At 44.7% G+C, this 24,557-nt stretch overlaps 1 protein-coding gene across 1 annotated transcript in view; it reads left to right on the forward strand.

Moving 5' to 3' along the window:
• Positions 1–13,835: 13,835 nt before the first annotated feature.
• LOC308299846 (uncharacterized protein) overlaps positions 13,836–24,557 on the forward strand; it is a gene marked incomplete at both ends in the record, with an annotated part of 49,593 nt that continues 38,871 nt past the window's right edge. Inside the window, one exon of the mRNA XM_080743629.1 lies at positions 13,836–13,890. Coding sequence (XP_080599755.1) covers positions 13,836–13,890 — 55 coding nt within the window. The remainder of the gene's footprint in view (positions 13,891–24,557) is intronic.

The raw sequence follows: 24,557 nt of genomic DNA on the forward strand, positions 1-24,557 counted from the left end.
CAAAATGGGAGGACAATAATATTACCAGAAACACTCAAAGAGATAGATAGCCCTGAATGACCACAGCGGTGTCAGTTCAGAATAAGCTAAGGTATGGCAACATGACTGGTGTCTTGCACGCACGCGAAGATACCTTAGCAACAGACATGATACATTTATTTTAAGAAGTACATTCTATTTCCCCCCCCAACATTTCTATGGTTTCTTGGGCTGGATATGGCAGTCTGGAATAGTTGTCCAATTAAGTGCAGCTTAACTTGGCATAATGTAGTAAACGTGCCACAATTAACAATAATGAATTGCACCTGTGCAGCTGACCTGCGGAACCTGGGAATATACTAAAATGGGGAGAATACAAGTGTGGAGAATATCATTATAATACCTTGTTAAATTTTGCATTTGTTGTTATTTGAATGTAACAACATAATAACCAGCTCAGATAGACAAAGAGACATTCATGGATTTATATTTTAAAGTAACTTGTATTCTCCCCCCTGGACCCAGGTTATGGCAGCTGCATACCCCTGCCATACCCAATTGACGTCCCTGAATGACCATAGCACTGCACATCTGTAATTCTGAGAGTGCACACATTTGTGCTCTCACTACTAGTGTAGTCATAATGTGCCATAGTGTCATAGTTAATCACTGTCATACATATTCTGAGGGAAACTTGGAGACTGGACAATTGACATTCAGTAATTTGGTTTGTAATTTATGAAATGCATAAATTATTCGTTTCCTTTATTTAGGAAATGCTTTTGAAAATGTTGGAATTGTTTTTAATTGATGAAAACGTTATTTTATAATATTTTTATGTTTTGAAATAATATAGGCTACACCAGTGTTCCCAAACCGTTTAGCTCGTGACACAAAATGCAAAATTAAATGTTTGCTTGCGACCCAAACTAGTGAAAACAGCAGATCTACAAGCTCACATTGCCTCACAGCACGAGGCGTTGTGAGCTTGTAGATCAGCTAGAGTTCTCAGAATATGGACACTACTGTATGGTTCTAGTGGATAATATATATAAAAAAAAGAAGAAAACGTTTCTATCACTCAAAGATTTGCAGGGCCCCCTGTAGTAACTCTGAGGACCCCCTAGGGGTCCCGGACCCCCTGTTGAAGACCCCTGGTATAGCCTATAAGGTGGAACCAGTGATGTACTCCTCTGGGTTAAGCTACAGAGAGGGTAGTAGAACCAGTGAGATATACCCTCCACACTCTGACCTTATTGTGAACGCTTTGGCAATGAATGTGAAATGAGCTTTCCACAGGAAAGAAAACACAAAGCATTGTCCTTCTACTTCACGTGAATTCATTATTTTGCGAAGAACCAATCATGGTGTGTGTGTGTGTGTGTGTGTGTGTGTGTGTGTGTGTGCGTGTGTGCGCGTGCGTGCGCGCGCGCGTGCGTGCGCGTGCGTGCATGTGCGTGCATGTGCGTTTGCGCGTCTCTGTGTGTGTTTTAATGGAGAGTCAGTCCACAATGACAAGAGAGGGCTCAGATATGGCGGAAGGGGAAAGGTTACAACCATGCAGCATCTCTCCCCCCCCCCCCCCCCCCCCCCCCCCCCCCCCTCTCTCTCTCTCTCTCTCTCTCTCTCTCTCTCTCTCATCCCCCCATCCTCTCTCCAGACTGTGGGATTAAACACTCATGTGTGAGGGAGGGAGGGAGGGAGGGAGGGAGAGAAAGAAGGAGAGTAACAGGTGTTAATCATAGAGAGGGAGGTCCTGGTTGGGGGAGGGGGAGGGGGATGGGAGGGGATGGACGGAGGAAAAAGCCATTACATCACCTTCTTCCAATAATGTGTGATGCAGTCATGAGTGTGTGCGTGTGTTGCATGTGCTTGCTTGTGAGCGAGAATGGTGACAGCTAACTTTCATGAATGGCACACACATTCTCAGCATTTCTTTCATTCTTTCTTTAACTTTAACTTATGCAGTTTGCCCTCCTGGCCCCCAAACTGTGGAATAAACTCCCTGTCGCACTTAGAACTACAGATTCACTCCCCTAGCTTCCGCCGTGGCCTGAAGACTCACCTCTTCAGACTCCACCTAAACCCATAGCACTTCAAATCGGAACACAATATGTCTACACTCATGTCATCAACATGGATCTCTCCCATACAGCGCCACCATCAGGCCGATTCTTTCAAACACTTTTTTGGACACTGCTCCTACACATTTTGCTCTCAAATCACGCTGCGACCTGACAGTCGCTTATCTCCCGATTAGGGCGTCTTACTGGTGTATTTCCTGCTTATTGTAAATCGCTCTGGATTAAGTCTGCTAAATGCCTAAATTGTAAATTGTATCTTTTTTTTCTTTCTTTCTACATTCTGCACCAGGGGCAGAAGCGGCTCCAGGTTCGATCCCCGGCTGCCCCTGGGTTAGTGTGGAGGAAGTGTCCTTGAGCAACACACTGCAAGCACCTGCTGTGCAGGTTGGTGCCATGCATGCATGATTGCCATTGGTGTGTGAATGTGTGTGAGTGTGTGAGTGTGAATGTGAGTGTGAATGGGTAAATGGGTGAATGAAACACACATTGTAAAGTGTTTAGGATAAAGGTGCTATAATCAGTGGTGTAGTGTTAAGTGGTCAGATGGGTGGGCTGTGATGCCGTGATGGGCATTTTCAGAGCATGTATATCGTCGTTGTCGGGTGAAAACCTTGTATGTCCAAAACCGTTTCGCATTTATCATTTTAAAAATGATTTAAACTAGCAAAAACAGCCGATCTACAAGCACACAACGCCTCGCACCGCGAGGCGCTGTGTGCTTGTAGATCGCCTGTTTTAACTACTTTTGTGCGACGGCCTTGTATGATGAAGAAGGGCTTTACTTTGCGAAAGAAACTTGGAGATACGAGCTTTCCACTCGATAACGACGATATGTTAGTGGTCCATCAATCAATTGTGTTCCCGGCTTGGATCACTGCAATTAACATAACATTTAGTATGGTATCACAAAGAAAACAATTTTTTTTTCAAGGTTTTGAAGATTTATTGTGACAGAAGGTCGCAGTTTACCATGAGAAATGTCACAGCTTGTCTCCGTGTGTACACATTTTTACGGTCTATGGGTTGGTTCCCTTGACACATCACTGTGACATCACAGGCGATATCACAGGTGACATCACAGTAAAATGTTTTATGGGCATAAAACATATTGTATGTTGTGATGTCATGGGAACCACTCTAACAGGATACCTTTTATGCTCATATATGGAGATCCCTGATGTCATCAATATTAAGCCCATATCTAACAGGGCTTCAATATGGGAATGCCCATATATGGAGGAAGACAGCCCATATATGTGCGGCTGGTCCAGACAGGGATCTCCATGTATGGGCATAAAAGGGATGTACTATATACAGTACATGGATCTCCATCTATGGGTAACTGGTCCGATATACGTCACTGGCCAGATGGCCAAGAATTGGCGCGACCTCGCCCTTTAGGACGAGGTTGCATGTCGCTCTGAGGCGTCTTACTAGTATTTCTTTCTGACTTACACTAATAGACCGTCTTCCTGAGCACTCCCCTGTAGAGAGCGTCGCCGCCATTGCCGCGGTGTAAACAGCAGCCGGTGGTGGAACTGGTAAAATGATAAATACAGGGTTCCCACGGTCATGAAATTCCTGGAAATATTTTGAAATTAGAAAAATATTTTTCCAGTACTGGAAAAGTTTTGGAATTTATCAAGGGTCCTGGAAAAAATAGCTCTGCATTGTCTTTGGTTATTGATTTTGTTAATACCTCTGAAATGACAAATTAAACATGGGCCAAACTGTCAAATATTAGAGGCAGACATTGTGAAAATAGCAGATCTACATGAGAGCAGGTAGATCTGCTATTTTCACAATAGAACCGTGTTATACAAAATTCCTCAACTCTTAGTGCTCGTCAGGGTGCCGGGTCCACAGTTAAAACATGATTATTTCGGGGGCCACGGCCTGAAAAGGTTGAGAACCACTGCCATACACTACCTGTCTTTGGGCATTGCACATAGGAGTCAGCGACCTGTTATTGAGCTGAATTATTGTTATATAGTCCTGGAAATTGGTTTAAATATTCTGCAAAAGTTTTGGAAACGTTTTGGAAACTAATTGGTAAAAATGTGTGGGAACCCTGTAAATACAAAAGTGTTTTTGGACATACAAGGTTTCCGCCCGACAACAAGGATATGAGAGCAACCATTTGACCATATGTCTCCAGATGTTCCATGAAGCCATCATTGTGTGTGACAGATGTTTGTCTGCTCCATGGAAACCCTAATTGGCCCCATGATGCTCCTAGCTCTCCTCCAACGCCCCTCTCTGATTGGTCAGCATGCCGGATCAATGTCCTCCTCCGAGAGAGTGTTTTTTACTGGTGATTCAGTCAGAGTGTATGAAAGGGTGCGCTCGTTTTATTGTCCACGACATTGCAAGCGGCGCGAAGGCCAGCGGACCTTGGTCCTGCTCTTCGCCCCCGAGCGCCGCAGGCGCGAGTGGCCGCGAAGAGCGGGCCAGGGCCGCGCGGCCGGCGGAGCGAGTTACGAAGCCGTGGTGAATACAATCGTTATAATTATGCCCAGGCCGTAAGGCCTGGGCAAGCCCACGATAAACGCCTGCGCAGTCCGGTGCGCATTTCCGAACGCACCCTTTCCCCACACTCGGACTGAAACACCAGTAAAAAACACCATCCCGTCCTCCTCCACTCCACATCAGATAAAATGGCTGCCAGCCTCCTTCTCTCTGCCGTCACTCTGCTCTTCCTGTTCCCCCAGGCTGTGACTTCTTCTTTCCCCTCTCTCTCTCTCTCTCTCTCTCTCTCTCTCTCTCTCTCTCTCTCTCATACAATTCAAAGGAGCTTCATTGGCGTGAGAAAACATACGTGTCAAAGCAAGTGTCAAGCATAGAAGATCAAAACTGAGGGGGCATGGTGGCTGTCGCCTCACAGCTAGAAGGTCCTGGGTTTGACTCCCGCCGGGGACGCTGTGGGTACTGGGGGCGTGTTCTCTCTCAGTGACCATACCCTAGCTGGGGTTGGCGAAAGGGCCTTACTGTGTGGAGTTTGCATCTTCTCCCTGTGTCCCCTAGGGTAGGCACCCTCACAAAAGGGGAAAGGAACTGGTAGGAATAACGTTACGCTACGTCCAACCAGGGCAGAAGCTGTAACAAAAGTGTGGGATAAAAAAAAGAAAAAGAAAAAGGAAGATCAAAACTGAGAAACTTTGTGTAAACAGAGCTTTGTCACATTGGCAACTTAGGGAAAAAAAACTGCTTACAAAACCATGAAAGGCTTCTTTCTTTAGAGCTTTCTTTAGAGCTTCCTATAGAGCGTTCTATAGAGCTTTTGAAGCAAATAGCATCACTTTTGTGAGGTGTAGCAGTCACTATGGTACAAAACATTTCAAGACACTCTTTCTCTGTGTTTCATGGTCTCACTCAGCCTCTGTCTGTCCAAGCTAACCCATAAGAGTCCAACTCTGAGAATGCACGGCTCCATTTGGTTCCATTTTGTACACACCCTCGAGGTTGAATACTGAGGATTTCCGTGGTCTAATGCTCAACCTGTGGTCGATGACCCCCAGGGTGGTCCCCACATGATTTTGTGTGTGTGTGTGTGTGTGTGTGTGTGTGTGTGTGTGTGTGTGTGTGTGTGTGTGTGTGTGTGTGTGTGTGTGTGTGTGTGTGTGTGTGTGTGTGTGTGTGTGTGACAGATGACAGCCGAAGTAACAATTTAAGGACTTTTCAGACCTTTTTGATACCTAAAAAAGATAAAAGACTATTAGTGCATCAAGAGTAATCAACAAACTACTATAAAAACTGGTCAATCTTTTGCCAAATTGTCAAATAATACACAAAAGAGGAAAAGATATAAGCGAGGCCTTGTTTTTGTCTGCTATTTTCATAATATTTATCTGTGGAACCGGAACCGGGTGAAACGAAATACAATGCCTAAACTCTTACACATTTCCAAGTGTCTTCTTACCACGGGCACCGGTTCAAATATGATTATTTTGTGGGGTCTTGGCCTTGAAATGAAAAAGGTGGAGAATCACTACTAGTGTGCTGTGGGCTGTCTCTCTCACAGACACATTTCAGGTCTCTCCTCCTCCTCCCTCTCTCTCTGTCCCCCCCCTCACCACCTCTCTCTCTCTCTCTCTCTCTCTCTGTCTCTCTCTCTCTCTGTCTCTCTCTCTCTCTCTCTCTCTCTCTCTCTGTCTCTCTCTCTCTCTCTCTCTCTCTCTCTCTCTCTCTCTCTCTCTCTCTCTCCCTCTCTCTCTGACCTGCTGAAGCAGCACACACCGGCCTGTCCATCAAACAGACAGAACAGGTGCTTCTGCAATGACCTCCCTTCCCCCTTTTTCCTCCCTCTGTGAAACACACACACACACACACACGCACACACACGCACGCACGCACGCACGCACGCACGCACGCACGCACGCACGACACACACACACACACACGCACACACGCGCACAATCATGCATGCGAGCATTCGCTCACATGTTTACGCGGACGCCATGGGAGTTTGGGACCAACAACATGATGTAGCTAAAAGGCTTTTTGCTACGTTGGTCATCACACTGAATGCTGCTGGATACTGACCCTGCTGGCTTGTCCTATAGCCTCGTAAACCAGACTCTCCTGAGGTTTGGTTTACTAGGCTAGGCTTGTCCCTGGCCTGTGGCACTTACACACGCACACACACACACACGCATGCGAACATGCACGCACATGTACACGCAGTGAATCACCTTAAGCATCGTGACACAGAGGTATTTTGGCGGCGGCACAAATGCGCTCAGGGTACATCAGGTATTACATGTCACCAGGCTATCACTGGGGCTCAGGAAATGTTAGCTGACGAATAATTGCTATGAGTTGTTTTTGCCATTCAACAAAAATGTGTTTTGTAAATAAAAAGTACACAGGGCGCAGATATGACAAATAACTTAAATATACAAAGAAATGATTGACAATGACCAATACCAATAATCCAAATGAATATTGTACAATTATAGACGTTATACAAAACGTCACATTGCGCGTTGTGAGATTGTGTAGATCTGCTTTTTTTTAAAAGGTTTTGCAAATGTATTAAACTTTCTCAATATTTTTGAAAATGTTTGCCCCAAAATGACCACAATATGGATGCCTGCGGTTATGGAAATAATTATAATTATGAATCTCTGTTAATTTCATCCAGCAGTTTTTATACAAATTGATGCTTATGCCAAAAAATTAAATAGAAAAATAAATAAATCTGATCATGCGATGATGTCATAATCATGACAGGCCTAGATCTGTGCTGACCTGTAGGAGTTCCTTGCAGGCTGCAGGGCCACAAGGTAACGTAAAACCACAGCTGCAGTTACTTTCATTACGCACTCACACTTAATCTGCATGTCAACCCAGTGAGAGCTACAGTAAGACCACTGCTGCCCAAACAGTGGGTCGGCACCCATTTCTGGGTCGCTCACTCTGGGTTGTGTGTGAGTAAACACTCTCTTTCCAACATAAAAAGGACATTATTCTAAAAAGAAAAACAACGTCAACTTCAGAAGTTCAGAAAATAGTCGATCTTCAAGCTCACAATGTTGATCGTCTATTTTTTTAACATGTTTTTTATAAGTTTGTGTCCCGGACAGACACCAAATATTTTCTGGGTGTAAAGCTAATAGATTTTGTGAAACACTTCTCTGTGCTGCAAAGCCTGCTGTGGTTAGACTGTGGGGGAAGGAAAGCTTTCACAATGAATGTACCTTCTGCCCACTATTCAGAAACCATTAACGGATGCAATTTATGTTTGATAAATAATTGACAAAACACTACAATTATTATTATTTTTTCCTATAATTTTTATCCCATGATTTTTGTAATGCATTTTTTCACACAGTGCCAATTGCCTAAGATGTAATCCTGGGCTCTGCTCTCCCTTTGCCTCATAATGTAATGTTAATATCACTGAATATAAAAATAAAATAAAAATCCATCATTGGTGTATGTTTCTTTAAAAACAATTGTGGGAACTGAATGACCGATCATTAAAATAACATGCTCTGAAAATGATTCGGCTGCTGTATTAAGTGATAAGATGGATGGGCCGCAGACATTTTTGAGATTCTTGCTTGATCCAGAGAAGATTGATTGATTGATTGATTGATTGATTGATTGATTGAATACTTTATTAGAAGTTTGCATAGAAAAAGTACATGACAGTATAGTTCAGATACCAGGTCTACTAAAAGGATTTAAACCCTAATAAAGCGCAAAGGCTTTTTTGCATTGGGTCCTTTTGTACTCTAAATGTATGATGAAGTAATTACTGCTGTAAGATGAGGCCCAGTCCCCCACAGCAATGATTGGCAATACAACGAGTCGCAACTTGCAACCCACTTGCGAGAAGTTGCGACAGAATCCCCCAAAGTGTGCCGACCTGCAATTCACACATGCTGCAACTTCTCTCTGCAATGGATTGTGACAGTTTTGTGTTGCATCGCCTGGTCATTGCAGGTGTTGTTGCCTGGGCTTAAGCTAAGATAAGATAATTAGATTTGATGAACTTATATGTCCCCAATAGAGCAGTGGTTCTCAACCGCCGTGACCTCTCACCCCCCCCCCCCCCCAAAAAAAAACAAAACAAAAACAAAAACATCATAATTATGTGAACTGGGGACCCCTAACCGGATAAGCACTTGGAAGTCTAGGAGTTGAAGTATTTAGTTTGATTCGGTTCCACAGATAAATACAGTATTGTGAAAATAGCAGCTCTACAAGATCACAACGCCTCACATTGTGAATTTAACTGAATTTAAGGTTCAATGTGAAAACTAGGGGGTGACAATTGCCATTCCCTGATGCCCCAAATGACCCCACTGCGCCATATCTAACCCATACTACATATTAGCGGGGTTTGATTTGTTAAAATAAAAAAACAGAGAAGGGGAGTATATATCCCTATATACTTCTCAGAACCGACAACAGCCGATCTACAGACAAGCAGGGATAAAACATGATCCCTGCTACCGACAATAAAACAAGGACCCCCCCCCCCCCCCCCAAAGTGAGGAGATATCAAAAGCAGAGGCATGGGAGAGAGTGTTTTCTACTGGTGATTCAGTCCGAGTGTATCAAAGGGTGCGCTCGTTTTATTGTCCACGACATTGCAAGCGGCGCGAAGGCCAGCGGACCTTGGTCCTGCTCTTCGCCCCCGAGCGCCGCAGGCGCGAGTGGCCGCGAAGAGCGGGCCAGGGCCGCGCGGCCGGCGGAGCGCCGCACGAGTTACGAAGCCGTGGTGAATGCAATCGTTATATTTATAAGCCCACGAAAAACGCCCGCGCAGTCCACCCGGTGCGCATTTCCGAACGCACCCTTTGATACACTCGGACTGAAACACCAGAGGAAAACACCATCCCAGAGGCATGGACCCCCCCCCCCTGCCTTGTTAGTGCAGAGAATCAATGAACATAACGTCAGGGCTGAATGTTTCTAGCGTTTGGGCCTTGGCTCTGGGGAAGCCTGTGTCTTCCATAGAGCTGCTGCCTGCAGAGCTGGATGGAGGATGAGAGTTGATCCAGTGTTGATTTCCTAGACGGAAAATCTTCGTCGACTACCTTTTTTCACCTTTTGTGATCAAAACTTTTCGGGAAATGGAAAAAGAAATCTAATAAAACCTGTGTCCCAATAGATCGCATCTGGTTATTATTTTAGTCACAAGCTCTATGACTAAATTGCTTTTTGCTGATTTTTAAAATGATCAATACAAAACAAACGGTTTCCACCTGACAACAACGATCTACTTCATGGAGATGCAATGGGCCCGATTCATCAAGCACTTTACGGCCAAATTACGCTCATATTTCGATCTTACCGGCATTTAGGACAATTCCCAAGTAGGGGGATCAGATTCAACAATGTTTTTTGTCTGGGATTTTGAAGGGATTTTGAAGGTAAAACAGAAATATAAGTGAGATTTAGTCACTTTATTTACATTATATTTACGACCGGATTGATGAATCGGGCCCAATGTTTAGACCCCGATAGCTGATGAGATATCCATGAACATTTAAAATGTGAAGGAAAAAAAAACCATTTCATCCCTTAGCTCACGGGAGGGCCCCGCGTCATGCAGCTAAGACCCCTTAACGTTATTATGTACATCATTATTATCCTTCCACGTGAATAAACACGTGCAACATCACAAACACTGACGAGCCCATATAGATAGATACCTTTGTTATCCCAAGGGGGAAATTCAGTCGCCCAGAGCAGTTAAGGTTACAAGTTACAGGAAAGTAAGAAAAAGAAAAAGGACTCTTCAGAGTGCAGTAACTACGTATTTGGACACACCGACTTAAGTGTGTCGCCCAAAGGTCAAATTAGCCTTCAAGATATTGAGGATGAACAATTATCTCAAGAACAGATGTACAATCAGTGTAATCACATATATGCCTATATCGCCTTTGGCTGACCAGTTGTAACACTTTAATTTTTTTGTGAAATTCTTGTACGTAGAAAGAAGAATCAACAATAAAATACAGAAGAATCAACAATACAGAAGAATCAACCATACAGAGCAAACTAATTTAAAATATATATAAAGTGTTGAGAACAGTTGAAAAAGTCAACAACACAACAAAAAATAGTAGTAGCCTACTTAAAGTTTCTATAATGGATGGATTGCAATTTTATAGCGCTTTTCTAAGCATATTGCAAACTCAAAGCACTTACAATGGTCCATTCATTCAAACATTGGGAACTACTTATCAACGCAGCGCCAAACAATATACACAAATTATAACTACAGTATACTCTGCAGCCGTCACTCAGTCAGACAGCAGATGTCATGGGGGCCAAGGGGGGTCCGGGGGGCCGGGGGGGTCCTGGATGGCCTGTGGCTACCGGGTGTGAAGGGAGGAAAAGGGTGCGAGGGGGTCGGCTGGAAGGGGGGACACCAGGTCTCTGAGAGATACTGTAGTGTAGAGAGATTGAGAGGGGGAGGTGGGGGAGGGGGCCGGGGTTGGGTGTGGGGTTTGACAGTCGGTCACAGTTGGCACCATGAGGATCCAGGGGACGTGACGGGAGGGGGGAAAGGGTGGCAGGGGGCAGAGAGAGAGAGAGAGAGAGAGAGAGAGAGAGAGAGAGAGAGAGAGAGAGAGAGAGAGGAAGAGAGAAGAGCGGATTCACAGAGAGAACTACAGAGAGAGAGAGAAGGAGAGTGAGAGAGAGAGAGGAATACAGGAGAGAAGAAAGAAGTTTAAGTCCACACCTTCCTTGCCTCCTTACTTCCTTGCTTCCTCTCCTCACGGCGTGTCACCTTTAGGAGGGACCTCAGGACTCAGGACTCTACCCCGGGACTCAACACAAGACATGAAGAGAACATGAAAGGAAAGCTTCACTGAAACCAACAACCAACGCGCTGCAACAAGGGAAAAAAAGTTCTGTCTTCCCTTCTCTTTGCCCTCTCCATCTCTGCGCCTCTCTCTCAGTCAGTTTGATCTTAAATCCACTCCGACCCCCCCGGTTCCCCCCCTACCCTAGTCCCCCAGCAACCTGAGGGACCCCTTTCTCTTGTTTTCTCCCCCCTGTAAGTATTCTATTATTTTACTTTTTGTTTTTCTCAATGGTATTTCTCTCTCTATCTGTGCTGTTGTTGTGAACTCATTGACTCGGTAGTTTCACCCAGGAAACCACGTGTGTCTGCACGCTGCCACAGATCAAACTGTTTGTTATCTGATTGCTATTGTGTGTATGTGCTGCTGCCGTTCTGAATTCATAGTGTAAACACGTGTCTCTGTGTGTGTGTGTGTGTGTGTGTGTGTGTGTGTGTGTGTGTGTGTGTGTGTTGTGTGGTTTGTGAATTGCAAAAGAACATTGGGCTCATTTAGAATGCATAACCTCGACTGTTCCCAAGCACCTGAGGTTGTGTGTGTGCGCGTGTGTATGTGCCTTGCTGTGTGCGTGGCGTGCACTCCGTCCATGCAGGTGTGTGTGTGGGTGTGCTTTCCCTTCAAGCAGGGCCTCCTTTGGGTGTTCTGCGACTGGCCATTTCAAATCAATATTGTTAATAGGCGGCATGTGTGAATGTGTGCGTGTGTGTTTGTGTGTGTGCATACACGCGCAAGTGTGTGTGTGTGTGTGTGTGTGTGTGTGTGTGTGTGTGTGTGTGTGTGTGTGTGTGTGTGTGTGTGTGTGTGTGTGTGTGTGTGTGTGTGTGTGTGTGTGTGTGTGTGTGTGTGTGTGTGACCCAACGAAGCATACTGTATGCGAATTATAGTCTTTTTTTTGCAGATCTCTCTCGAGTCTCTCTCTCAATTCAATTCAATTCAAAGGGCTTTATTGGCATGAGAAAGCATACGTTTACATTGCCAATGCAAAAGTGTACACAATACAATACGATCAATCAACATAAAATAAAACAGGTACAAATATGTACAATCTCTCTCTCTCCATATTTTCAATGAAGCTTATTATTCTCTTTCCAAAGTGTCGCAGAGATTCGTGACTCACGAGTGCCTGCCTGCCATCACACATGCTAGCTGTGCTATAGGTGTTGTGACTCCATGTGTGTCCCTGTCACAATCAGTGTCCTCCCCCCCCATGGACCCCAGCGCTGACGTCTGCCAGCGCTGGCTCCTGTCCCTGTCACTCAGGAGGGCTTTGACTTCCATCTCCGTGTCTGCGTCCGTCTGTCTCTTCACTCTGCAGTCTCTCTCACTCGTTTTTTTTTACTCATCGCGTCATGTGTTCTATCTAGTGTGTTAGATGGGTCATGTGTGTGTGTGTGTGATCATGGCAGGTCCTCTAGAGAAGTGGTTCTCAACCTGTGGGTCGGGGGGTGGGGGGGGGGGGGGGGGGGTCCCCAAATTATTTTGGGGGGTCCCCAGATGATTAACTCATTGTGCAATGTTGCCATCTCACTCAACCGTAGACAAACCAGCGTATCGTTGAAGTGTATAGAGGGTATCTGCACATTTCTTATAGTGACAATTTAAGGACTTTTTAATGGGCACGTCCTGATAAGGCAAACGCTGATAAGGCAAACTATGTACTAAACCTCCTTTTGTTATGGTGAAATGTGAGCTCACCTGCATCGCGTTTCATGATCCCATTCATGCGTTTATCGTGCGCTTGCCCAGGCCTTACGGCCTGGGCATAAATATAACGATTGCATTCAACACGGCTTCGTAACTTGCGGGCACTCGCGCCTGCGGCGCTCGGGCACGAAGAGCAGGACCAAGGTCCGCTGGCCTTCGCGCCGCTTGCAATGTCGTGGACAATAACTGTGACATATAACCATTGTATTGCTCAAAATTCTTTATTCATCACTACGGTAGGAGACCTGGGCGCCGCCCGGGCAGTACATTTGCCCAGTTTGCTTTATCGGCGTTTGCCATAGCAGGATTTCCCCCTTTTTAATACCTCTAAAATTAAATTAAACACTGGCCAAATTGTGGCGTTGTGAGCATGTAGATATGCTATTTTCACAATAGAACCAACCGTGTTAGACAAAATGCAATCTGGCTAGCCATCGTCAAGGAAAAGTTCGGCCGATCTTTCTTTTGCAGTAATGCGGAAGTCTGTAATCGAAAGACTAGACAAAATGTAATGCCTCAACTCTTACAACTCAACAAGTGCTCGTCTAGTAGTTGCCTCTAGCAATTACAGATCATGCGTGATTAACGAAACATCTCTTTCCTTCCCACAAACAGAGAGAGAGAGAGAGACAGAAAGGGAAGAGTCCATTCCTCCTGGAAGAAAGAGAGACGCCAGGAATCCTACCACACTCTTCCTTTCTGCTTCCGTTCCCTCGTTCCCCTCTCCCCTCCCCCCATCATGACCCTGCTGGCCTCTGAGAGGTCGCTCCTCATCCGGAGCAAGTTCCGTTCAGGTGAGAGAGAGAGAGAGAGATGTCGTCTTACAGTTTACAGTTCAGGCATTTAGCAGACGTTCTTAATCCAGAGCGATTTACAATAAGCAAGGTAATACATCAATTCATCAACATCAATACATCAAATGCATAGAAATATCAATCTAGAGACAAATAACATGGGTAGACCGAGCACCTAATCAGTAAAAACGTTATATAAAACCTAAGAATGCTATCTATCTTTCATGTATGGTCATTGAGGGGTAGGCGAGTGCTATGGTAAGTGCTATGGGCTTATAGGTGGAGTCGGAAGAGGTGAGTCTTCAGGCCACGGCGGAAGCTAGGGAGTGAGTCAGTCGTTGTAAGTTCGTCAGGGAGTCTATTCCACACTCGTCTAGGACGAGTGGATTTTTGTCCTGGGGTCTTACATTAAGTGTCGCTGTAACTCATCCCCAGTGAAAGTGTCACGTGTGTGTGTGTGTGTGTGTGTGTGCGTGTGTGTGTGTGTGTGTGTGTGCGTGTGTGTGTGTGTGTGTGTGTGTGTGTGTGTGTGTGTGTGTGTGTGTGTGTGTGTGTGTGTGTGTGTGTGTGTGTGTGTGTGTGTGTGTGTGTGTGTGTGTGTGTGTGTGTGTGTGTGTGTGTCTCCAAATTTGACATTTTCAGTCGTTCGTCCCTCAGCTACATATGTCGGGAGGACACACATTGTGCAAATTTTTTTGTAAGAAATCGTTGTCGAGCAGAAACCTCGCATCTCCAAAGTTTCAAATCCCCCAAAGAGTAAAGCATTGCTTCATCATCACACAAGACCGTCGCACAAGACTAGTGAAAATAGACGATCTACAAGCACACAGCGCCTCGCGGCTGCGAGGCGTTGTGTGCTTGTAGGTCGGCTATTTTCACTATTATAAATCATTTTTACAAAACGAACATTTGGACATACAAGGTTTCCCACCCGACAGCCGAAATGATGCCCGTTGAATGGTTTTTACAATACAACTGTGTCAAGTGCTGTGCGATGATGAAAGAAAGGAAAGACACAGCCTCAAGCGTCACTGGGTGAAACAGCACATATTGTTCTTACATTACCACTATATTAGGTTTTTTAAATTACAAGCCTTTTTTTGGGGGGGATCAAAACAAAGCATGCATCTGGTAATGATGATGTCTTGTAGTCAGGGGTGTCACACCAAATTCTGGGCCATGGGTACAAGGATTCACTGCAGGGCCCCCCATGAATGTTCTTCATAGGGGGAGGGGGTTTAACCCATTTAGACTGGGAACACATTATTATTATTACGCATTATTATGTGCTTTAACTATTGAAAAATAGAAGATATACAAGCTCACAGCGAGCTTGTAGATCTGCTATTTTTGAAAGATCTTGAAAATTTGTCTTAGTCTTTGAACATTTCAAATCCTTTTAAGGTTTTTTGAAAAATGTTGCATGTTTCTGTGTCAAAAAATACATATATTAAAGGATTTGCACACATTTTCACGACTTTCCAAAAATAGCAGATCTACAAGCTCGCAGCCGCGCTGTGAGCTTGTATATCTGCTATTTTTCAATAGCTAAAGTATAAAATAATTAAGGCCTTGGGCCCTAGTAACTCAGTCCCACCCCCCCCCCCCCCCCCTTGTGACGCCCCTGCTTGTTGTGACTGCAGTGCCAGCCACCAGTCTCCCTTGAGTAAAGCCACGGTTGTGAATTAAGTATGAATTAACAGTCAAGTCTCCGGGGAAAACGTACGGTTCAAATTCATTACGGGATGAAATGCCCCCTTTTAGACGAGCGAGGGAGGGGCCTTTATTATCCCGAAAAGCGCAGACTCAGAGCCTGTCCCCATAATTGGTCCTGGGCGCAGAGTGCGAGGTAATTGCAGAGGGTTATTGGCTCATCAGTCACATTGTCTATATCGTGCGATTGACAAAGTGAAGGTATTGATCATGGGCGATGGATCTATGGATTGACGGCTCACATAGACAGAGATGTCTCCGATAGACACAGCTGAGACCGGGCTGACATTGATCGGTGTGTGCTGGTGTATATTGTAGCGACACACCAGTGGCTACTGGGAGGCAGCGAGAGGCCTCGCCGGCTTGTTGACAGAGGTTGGTGAGAAGACAGCGGTTTAGCATTATCGACCCTTTGCTCCCCTTCATTGGCAACAGAAATATGAGACCGTGGCGATAACGAGGCGATGCATGTGTTTCTCTTCTCACTTTCGTTGTTTGTTTGGTTAGCCTAGTTGTTTCTGGGGGAGGGGGAGGGGGGAGGGGGGTGCACCAAGGTGAGAATCCAACGCCTGTGCTGGCTGAGTGTTGACACCAGAGTTACTACAGAGTTACTGTAGTTTTTCAGTTTGATGTTTGGTTTCAGTTAAGTTTAATTATTTTTATAAGTGCATAGGTATTTGGAATTAGTTGTACCTGTAACACCTCTAATCAGCTCCCCATTGTCACCTCATTGTCACCTCTCAGTCAGCTGTCAATTCACCCTTTGTCAGCCTTCTGGTTGGTCCCTGACTGACCAACCAGCAGGCTCTATCTGCCTTGTCCCGCCCTGGTTCCGCCTTTTTTATGTTGAATTTGCTGAATATAATTTTTGGAGAAATGAAAACATTTGAAAACATGCTGATTAACTATACTGCTACTGAGCATTTTACTGAAACCAAGTTTGAAATTGAAAAAAAAAAAACAACGGGCGGGACTTGACAAAGGGTGAATTCTGTAGAAACCTGAAGCAACGCGTCATTTTCACTAAATGCTGCCATCAATACTGAGACCAGTGGTTCTCAAACTTTAATAATTTCAAGGACCCTCCGTTTTGTAACCTATGCACAGAAAAGTGGTTCTCAACCTGTGTGTTGAGAACCACTTTTCTTTTTTCCTTTTGGATTTAGTTAGATTTAGTAAATGATAGTAACCCTGAATCAGCCCATCCCTTGCACCTTTGTGCCAATCCATTTGGAAGGAGGAACATTGCCCAGGCCGGCAACGCGTGATGTCTCATTAGAAGCAGGGATGGAGAGGAATGGGCGTGTTAACATTATGGCAGATTAGACTCGACTCATTCCAAAGAAACCGCTAACAACAGTAATCTTTCACAGTTCAGTCTTTTATAGCACCAGGTGTTTTCAAAGGTGTGTGTGTGTGTGTGTGTGTGTGTGTGTGTGTGTGTGTGTGTGTGTGTGCGTGTGCGTGTGTGTGCGTGCGTGCGTGTGTGTTGTTTAAAGAAATGGGGCCATTTCGTTTGGTTTAATTGACCAATTTCCACACAACCTGAAATAAAAGCAGCAGTCACTCATTTACCAATCTGGCAAACCATCGTTAAAGAAAGGGAACGCCCACTCGGTCTGTCCCAGACTCTGTCTCGAGAGAATGCTCATTTACATACGTACAGTGCAGGCTCACCGTCTCGAAATAAACCGCGGCGTCTAAATCAGAACCAGGCCTACGTTACGTTACTAAATTGGAACTAATCCCCATTCGGCAGCCATGCAGCCTCGGCGTTGGGTGACTCCGCAACAAACTTGTCTTTTTGCTTTTCTTCAAAGCAAAAGCCGCTTTTCCCCAGCTGTAGTGATGAACACACGGCAACCTTGATGCTAAAACTTGTGAGAAGAAATAAGTTTCCCCCGTGCACCACCACAACAACAATACAACAAGTGGTCCCAGCTGGGTGCCGGGCGCATGTTATAAACTAGTCAGGGAAAATTAGCAGAATACCTGTCAAATCTGGGAATACATTCCTTACCAAACAATTTCTTCACCAATGTGTTGGTAAAGGTGTCTAGTAACATATCTAACAAAGATTGAAATTCAACATCCCTAGCAAAATGTTTGACAGCTAGGGTAATTCTGGGTCTCATTCACTTACTATACACTGTATTATAAGGGGAAAAAAACACTCCCAAAAATATGCTTTAAGTGGGATGTGAGGGGTCTAACTAGGTGTTTTTAATTATTCTTAATCCATTGCAAGCATTTTCTTTGCACGAAAAACATTCCTTGGGCCAAAAATGGACCCCATACACCTTGTGAAAAGTGATGACTCATCACTAAACCAGTTTTTTTGTGTCTGTTTTTTAGCCCAAAGAATGTTTTTCGTGCAAAACAAATGCTTGCAATGGATTCAGAATAATTAAAAACACCTAGTTAGACCCCTCACACCCAACGTAAAGCATATTTTTGGGAGTGATTTTGTCCCTTATAGTACAGTGTATAGTAAGTGAATGAGACACAGAATTACCCTAGCTGTCAAACATTTCGCTAGGGATGTTGAATTTCAATCTTTGTTTGATATGTCACTAGACACCTTTACGAACACATTGGTGAAGAAATTGTTTGATAAGGAATTTATTCCCACATTTGACAGTTATTCTGCTAATTTTCCCTGACTAATAAGAAAGAAAGGCGAGGAAAGCTAGTGTGAAGAAGACGAAGCAAGCAGAAGGAACAGTAGAGACATGGGGTGTTACACCAAATTCTGGGCCCTGAGGTACAAGGATTCACTCACATTTTGTGCTTTAACTATTGAAAAACAGCAGATATACAAGCGGTGCCGCGCTGCCAGCTTGTATGTAGATCTGCTATTTTTGAAAAATCGTGAAAAGTCCTTCTGGGGCCAGATATACTCTGCAGCCAAATCCAGCCTGAATCAGATCTGAGCCACATCTAGATGTGAATCTGATTGGTTTAAATGAGTCATGTGATCTGTTTAACGAATCAGATTCCAATATGGATGTGGCTCAGATCTGATTCAGGCTGGATTTATTTGGCTGCAGTGTAAATCTAGCCTAAGGTTTTTTTTGAAAAACCTATGTTTCTATGTCAGTGGTGCTCAAACCGTTTCACGTGAAGGAGCCTCAAAAGGATATGTATTTGGCCACGGACCCCCATCTCAAAATATTTTGTTCCAGGGACCCCCCCCCCCCCCATCAGAATCAAAATTTGAGTTACAAATGTTCGCTTAAAAAAAAAGAATAGATATATTCAAAGACTTTCACGACTTTTCAAAAATAGCAGATCTACAAGCTCGCAGCGCGCTGTGAGCTTGTAGATCTGCTATTTTTCAATAGTATAAAATAATTAAGGCCCCCTCCACCTTGGGCCCTAGTAACTCAGTCCCACTCCCCCCCCCCCCCCCTTGTGACGCCCCTGGTAGAGAGTGTCCCGGTGGGTGTGAGCCAACACCTGCTGGAACACGTGATATGGCTGCTGCTGGGGGGGGAAGGGGGAGGGGGAGTCCTCAGCTGCTGTGTTTTGAAAGGGACCTGAGCATTTACAGTAGGCATGTGTTGTTCCCAAAAAGCCTTCATCTTCTGGGGGACAACAACACCAACAGAGGCCCACAGCTAGTAGCTTTCATGGATTGTTTCACACAAGTGAATTTGACATACTTTTCACAATGCTTTTTTGAATTCCAAGTACGTCCCCCTCCAACTTGATACCATGTTTTAATCTCTGGCGCCCCAGTTTACATAATAAAATCCTCTGTTTTTAATTTAATTCAACAAAATGGAAGGGTCCATTTGGTTCCATCTGTTACACTCTCAGAGTTATAATGTTTAAGGGTCAGTTTGGACCACAGGTTAAAGGGATAGTTCACCCGAAAAATATATTTTATTTTTGTCACATTCCTAAGCCAATAATGATATGCTCGTCAGTGGTTCTCTATGGAGACACAACGAGCCAAAGCATCTCCTCAAAGGACTGGCTTATAGGAACGCGACAAAAACAAAAACAAAAACAAAAAATATCCATGAATTCAAGTCTCCAGCATGGGAGAATAATCGATAGAGACAAACTCATTTGGGGAATGAACTACTCCTTTAAAACCCATTCAGGCCTAGAATTATTGAATGCTTTAACCAGTGAAAAATAGCAGATATACAAGCTCACAGCGCGGCGAACGTTTGTAACTCAAATTTTGCTTCTGGGTGGTCCCTGGAACTAAATATTTTGAGATGATGGACCGTGGCCAAATGCATATCATTTTGGGGGTCCTTCACATGAAAAGGTTAGAGAACCACTGACATAGTAGTCTCTCAAGAACAGACTAACTGAACTCCATTTAAGTGAAAAGGACCTTTTCTTTGACGATGGCTGGTCAGATTGCTGACTCAGAAACATATGTTTTTCAAAAAATCTTCGAAGGATTCAAAAGACACTCATAGAATCGGGGCAAAATTCTAATTTCTAAATTCTAGTTCACGATTTTTCAAAAATAGCAGATCTACAAGCTCGCGCTGTGAGCTTGTATATCTGCTATTTTTCAATAGTTAAAGCATAAAATAATGATACACAATAATGTGTACCCGTTCTGTTAATGGGTTAAGAAGTCATCTGGGGGATGAACTACTCCTTTAAGAAGCCTGTGCGGTACAGCCTACAGTAGACATGTGTTCCAAAGCCTTCATCTGGGGACACAACCTCAGAGGCAGACGCTTTTCATGGATTATTTAACACACAGTGTTCCTGCTGCTCAGAGGGGAAGAATGTGTGTGTGTGTGTGTGTGTGTGTGTGTGTGTGTGTGTGTGTGTGTGTGTGTGTGTGTGTGTGTGCGTGTGCGTGTGTGTGTGTGTGTGTGCGCGTGTGCGTGCGTGTGTGCGTGTGTGTGCGTGCGTGGGTGCACACGTGCGTGCGAGCGTGCGCATGCCAGTGTGTACTGGTTCTCAAACCCTTTCATGTCAAGGACCCCCAAATTAAATTGAAAGTTTTGAAGTGTATAGAGGGTATACTATCTGCACATTTCCAAAGTGACAATTTGAGGACTTTTTAATAGCTCTAAAATTAAATTAAACATTGGCCAAATTGTCAAATATTAGAGGCAGAAATTGTGAAAATAGCTGATCTACATGCTCATTGCGAGGCGTTGTGAGCATGTAGATCTGCTATTCTCACAATAATAATAATAATTGTATGCCCAGCAGATATGCGTGTAGCTGCGGAACCCTGTCTGAAAAAAAAAATGATCATGATTTTTCAACACAATTTGCAGTTCTAACAGTACAAGCTTCAAAGCTTTATTTTGGAATATCCGAGGCATAAAATAAAGCTAAAGTGGCACAACTGATTTTGACACCATTCCTTTTTACTGGGGACATCCTGTATAACCCCCATGGACCCCCCTGTGGGGGGTGGGTCTCCTGAGCCCACTTGGAGAACCACTGGCGTAGGTAATAACGTGCTAAGCTGCTCGTCTGTGGTTATCTGTCGTGTGTAAGTTATGAGCGAAGGCTCCAGGAGCGCTCCTGAGAGCAGGGATATGTGGTGTCTAAGCTCCGGGCTGAATTCTGGGACATGTTAATGGCTCCCTTGGTGATCAGCGTGGTACAAAGACGGCCTAGAGTAGAGTGTCTTTTAACTAGGCCCTTCTCCTCTATCTCTTGTTCTCCTTTTTTTTTTACGTAATATTTCCCCGCGACGATGACAGCCAACGCTGCCTGCGCTGGCATGACCCATTGTGTTCCTTAATATCGCAATACTGGTCGTTTTAAAGGGGCAGCGGGTGGTATTCTTTTTGCTGAAACGAGTGTTAAATTCCTCTGTGTTGAGAAAGTAATGGTTGAGTGTGTGTTCGTGCAGTGGCAGGCAGGGGGTCTCCCTGTCTCTCCAGCTCTATATTGAAAACAGAACATGCATTTTCAGGTCGGGATACCGATGTCCTCCAATCAGGAGAGAGAACTCCTGTCTCACATACACGTTGATGGTAGCATCCTCTGCCCCTCACCTAGCCTTGGATCGCTTCACTTATTGGGGTTTGATCCGGTCGGGAGTGGAAACCACTCTACGTCATGTTGTAGTCCTCAAAGGACAGGAGCGGTTTTGCAGTCGCTAAATCGCACTGTGGTGAAGAAAAAGGAGTTGAGCCGTCAGGCAAAGCTCTCTGTCTTCCGAGCAATCTCCGTTCCTGCTCTCACCTATGGTCATGATGTGTGGGTCATGACCGAAAGTATAAGGTCTCGGGTACAAGCGGCCGAAATGAGTTTTCTCAGAAGGGTGGCTGGTATCTCCCTTAGAGATAGGGTGAGAAGTTCAGTCACCCGAGAGAGACTTGGAGTAGAACCGCTGCTCCTGCACTTGGAAAGGAGTCAGCTTAGGTGGTTCGAGCATCTAGTACGGATGCCCCCCGAGCGCCTTCCTAGGAAGGTCCTCGATGCACGTCCCACTGGGAGGAGACCCTGTGGCAGACCTAAGACCAGATGGAAGGATTATATCTCCAAACTGGCCTGGGAACGCCTCGGTATACTCCCTGAGGGAGTGGAGGAAGTTGCTCAGGATAAGGAAATCTGGAAGTCTCAGTTGGAACTGTTACACCCGCGACCCGATTCCGGATAAGCGGTTGAAGATGGATGGATGGATGGACAACACTTTGGCCGGAAAGATCAAACCGGATTCAGTTTTAACCCAAAACAATTCCCCTGCGCTCAAGGACATACTTTTAGGGCCTACTGTACCTAATAAACTCCTTGATGCGGAGTAGTTTTGCTTTTGGAAAATTTGTTTGGTATATGCATCCTTTAGTCCAAATCGTAGCGACTGGCAAGATTACACTAGGCTACTCAAGCATTTTAATAGAGATTGGGGAAACAAACGGGGGAACCAAAACAAAGCGTCGTGGCTTCTTCTGCTTGTGGTTTCCGTCTAGACCGGATCAAACGGCCCGGCTTTCCTCCGAGAAAGCCAGGTGACTCGAGGTTACATTGGCTGTAGCATCCTCAGCCCCTCAGCCACCCCACCCCTCCTTCTTATGTGCTGCACTTTCAGGCCACTCGCCTCTGTCTCCTGTTCCCTTTTCACGTAATCTTTCCGCAACGATGACAGCAATTCTGCCGTGACCCCTTTGTGTTCCTTTGGCGAATAAATTAAGTGCTGTATATCACTCTCTAGATTAGAAATTAGTGTTAAATGGTGCTAATCACGGTTCCATTCAGTTCCATTTGTACATTGGCAGAGTTAAATAAACACTTAGGATTTTACAATGTAGATTAGAATGGAGAGATTTAAAAAAACAATCCATCAAATGGGGGTCCATGCATGGCTGAAATCATATCGAACTGGGGTTTTGTCTTTCAATGTTATATTTTATGAGATACATAAAGTGGTTCCAGTGTAAATAAGCCGTAAAGCTTACTAGGATCTCCTTTTAGTTGACCGTATACCAGTGATGTGTACTGTCATGAAACTGTAGCCTACTTTTTTTCTATTGCAAACCTTTCTAGTACATTCTTCAATCAATCAAAACATTTAAATGAAAAAGATTTGAGCTAAAACGGCAAAAATGCCAACGTCAACGAGAGAGAGGTGGAAAGTAGGAAGAGTTTAGTTAGCAGCACAGACGATGATGAGGTAGTGTGGGTGGGGGTGGGGGTGGGGGGGGGGGTGCTAGAGAGAGAGAGAGAGCGACAGCTGACGGAAGGGGGGATGGTCGAACGAAACAAAAATAGTCCCACTGACGGATAAATAGTTACTGCCCTCAGCCCCCCCCCCCCCCCCCCCCCCTCATCATACCCGCCTGGCAGGTCTCCTGGGTCTCAAAATTCACCAAAATGCATGCTGGGAAAAAAGACCCCTTGATGTAATGGTCCTACCCAGTGGTGGGAGCAGTACTCTTTTTTTTTTCCTGAGTAAAAGTAGCAAGACCACAATGTAGAAATACTCTGTTACAAGTAAAAGTCCTGTATTCAAAATGTATTGATTGATTGAAGACTTTATTAGAAGTTTGCATAGGAAAAGGTACAGTTTCATGACGGTACAGTTCACTGGTACAAGGTCTACTAAAAGGAGATCCATGAAAAGACTAAGCTTATTTCCACAGGAAACCATTTAAAGTACACAAGTATTGCCATCCAAATATACTTACAGTGCAAAAGTCAAAATAGCGATTGAGAGATTGAGAGATTGTACTATCAATGCGCCGCATTGTGATGCGCTGTGAGCTTGAAGATTGGCTAGACAAAGTATATAATAGGGCTTAATGTATGTATTTTTTTTAATGAATAATCCAAATCTACAAAGTAACTTGTAACATGAGCTCCCAAACAACTGTAGTGAGTATAAAAGTACTTCTGCCTCTGAGATGTAGTGGAGTTTAAAGTATCACAAAATGGACCTACTTCGAGTAAAAGTAAAAAGTACCTCAAATCTATACTTGAGTACAGTAATTTGGTAAATATACTTAGCTGCTTGATGTAATGGTCCTGCCCTGCCCCCACTTTCACCTGTTGCTCTTTAAGTGCGCGCACCGCACTGAATGTGTGTGCGCGTGAGTGTGCGTGATGCGCGTGCGTGTCTGTGCCGTATGTTTATGTGTGTGTTTACGTGCTTGGTCTATAGTTTCAGCATGAGCATACCAGCAGATAGGTTGTCTCTCGTCTTACTACTGTAGGCCTATACGCTTACGGGGGGTCCCTGTCATATAGCAGACCCCCCGCCGCGGTGTTCTCATAAGCTACAGTTGCTGTACCTTAATTCAGCCTCCGTACCGGAACATGTTACCCAACCGTGTTTTCACGGAGGCGCTTTGTTGCGTTGAGTACGTCGTGCCAGGGCGGGGCCCCCAAACATTTTAGCCCATGACCCAAAAGAGAGATTAGACATTTTGCCCGGGACCCAAACTAGTGAAAACGGCAGTTCTACAAGCTCACAACGCACCGCTTGGCACCACGTTGTGAGCTTGTAGATT

Source organism: Nannobrachium achirus (genome assembly GCF_963921795.1).
Source record: "Nannobrachium achirus genome assembly, chromosome: 2".
Lineage (NCBI taxonomy): Eukaryota > Metazoa > Chordata > Actinopteri > Myctophiformes > Myctophidae > Nannobrachium > Nannobrachium achirus.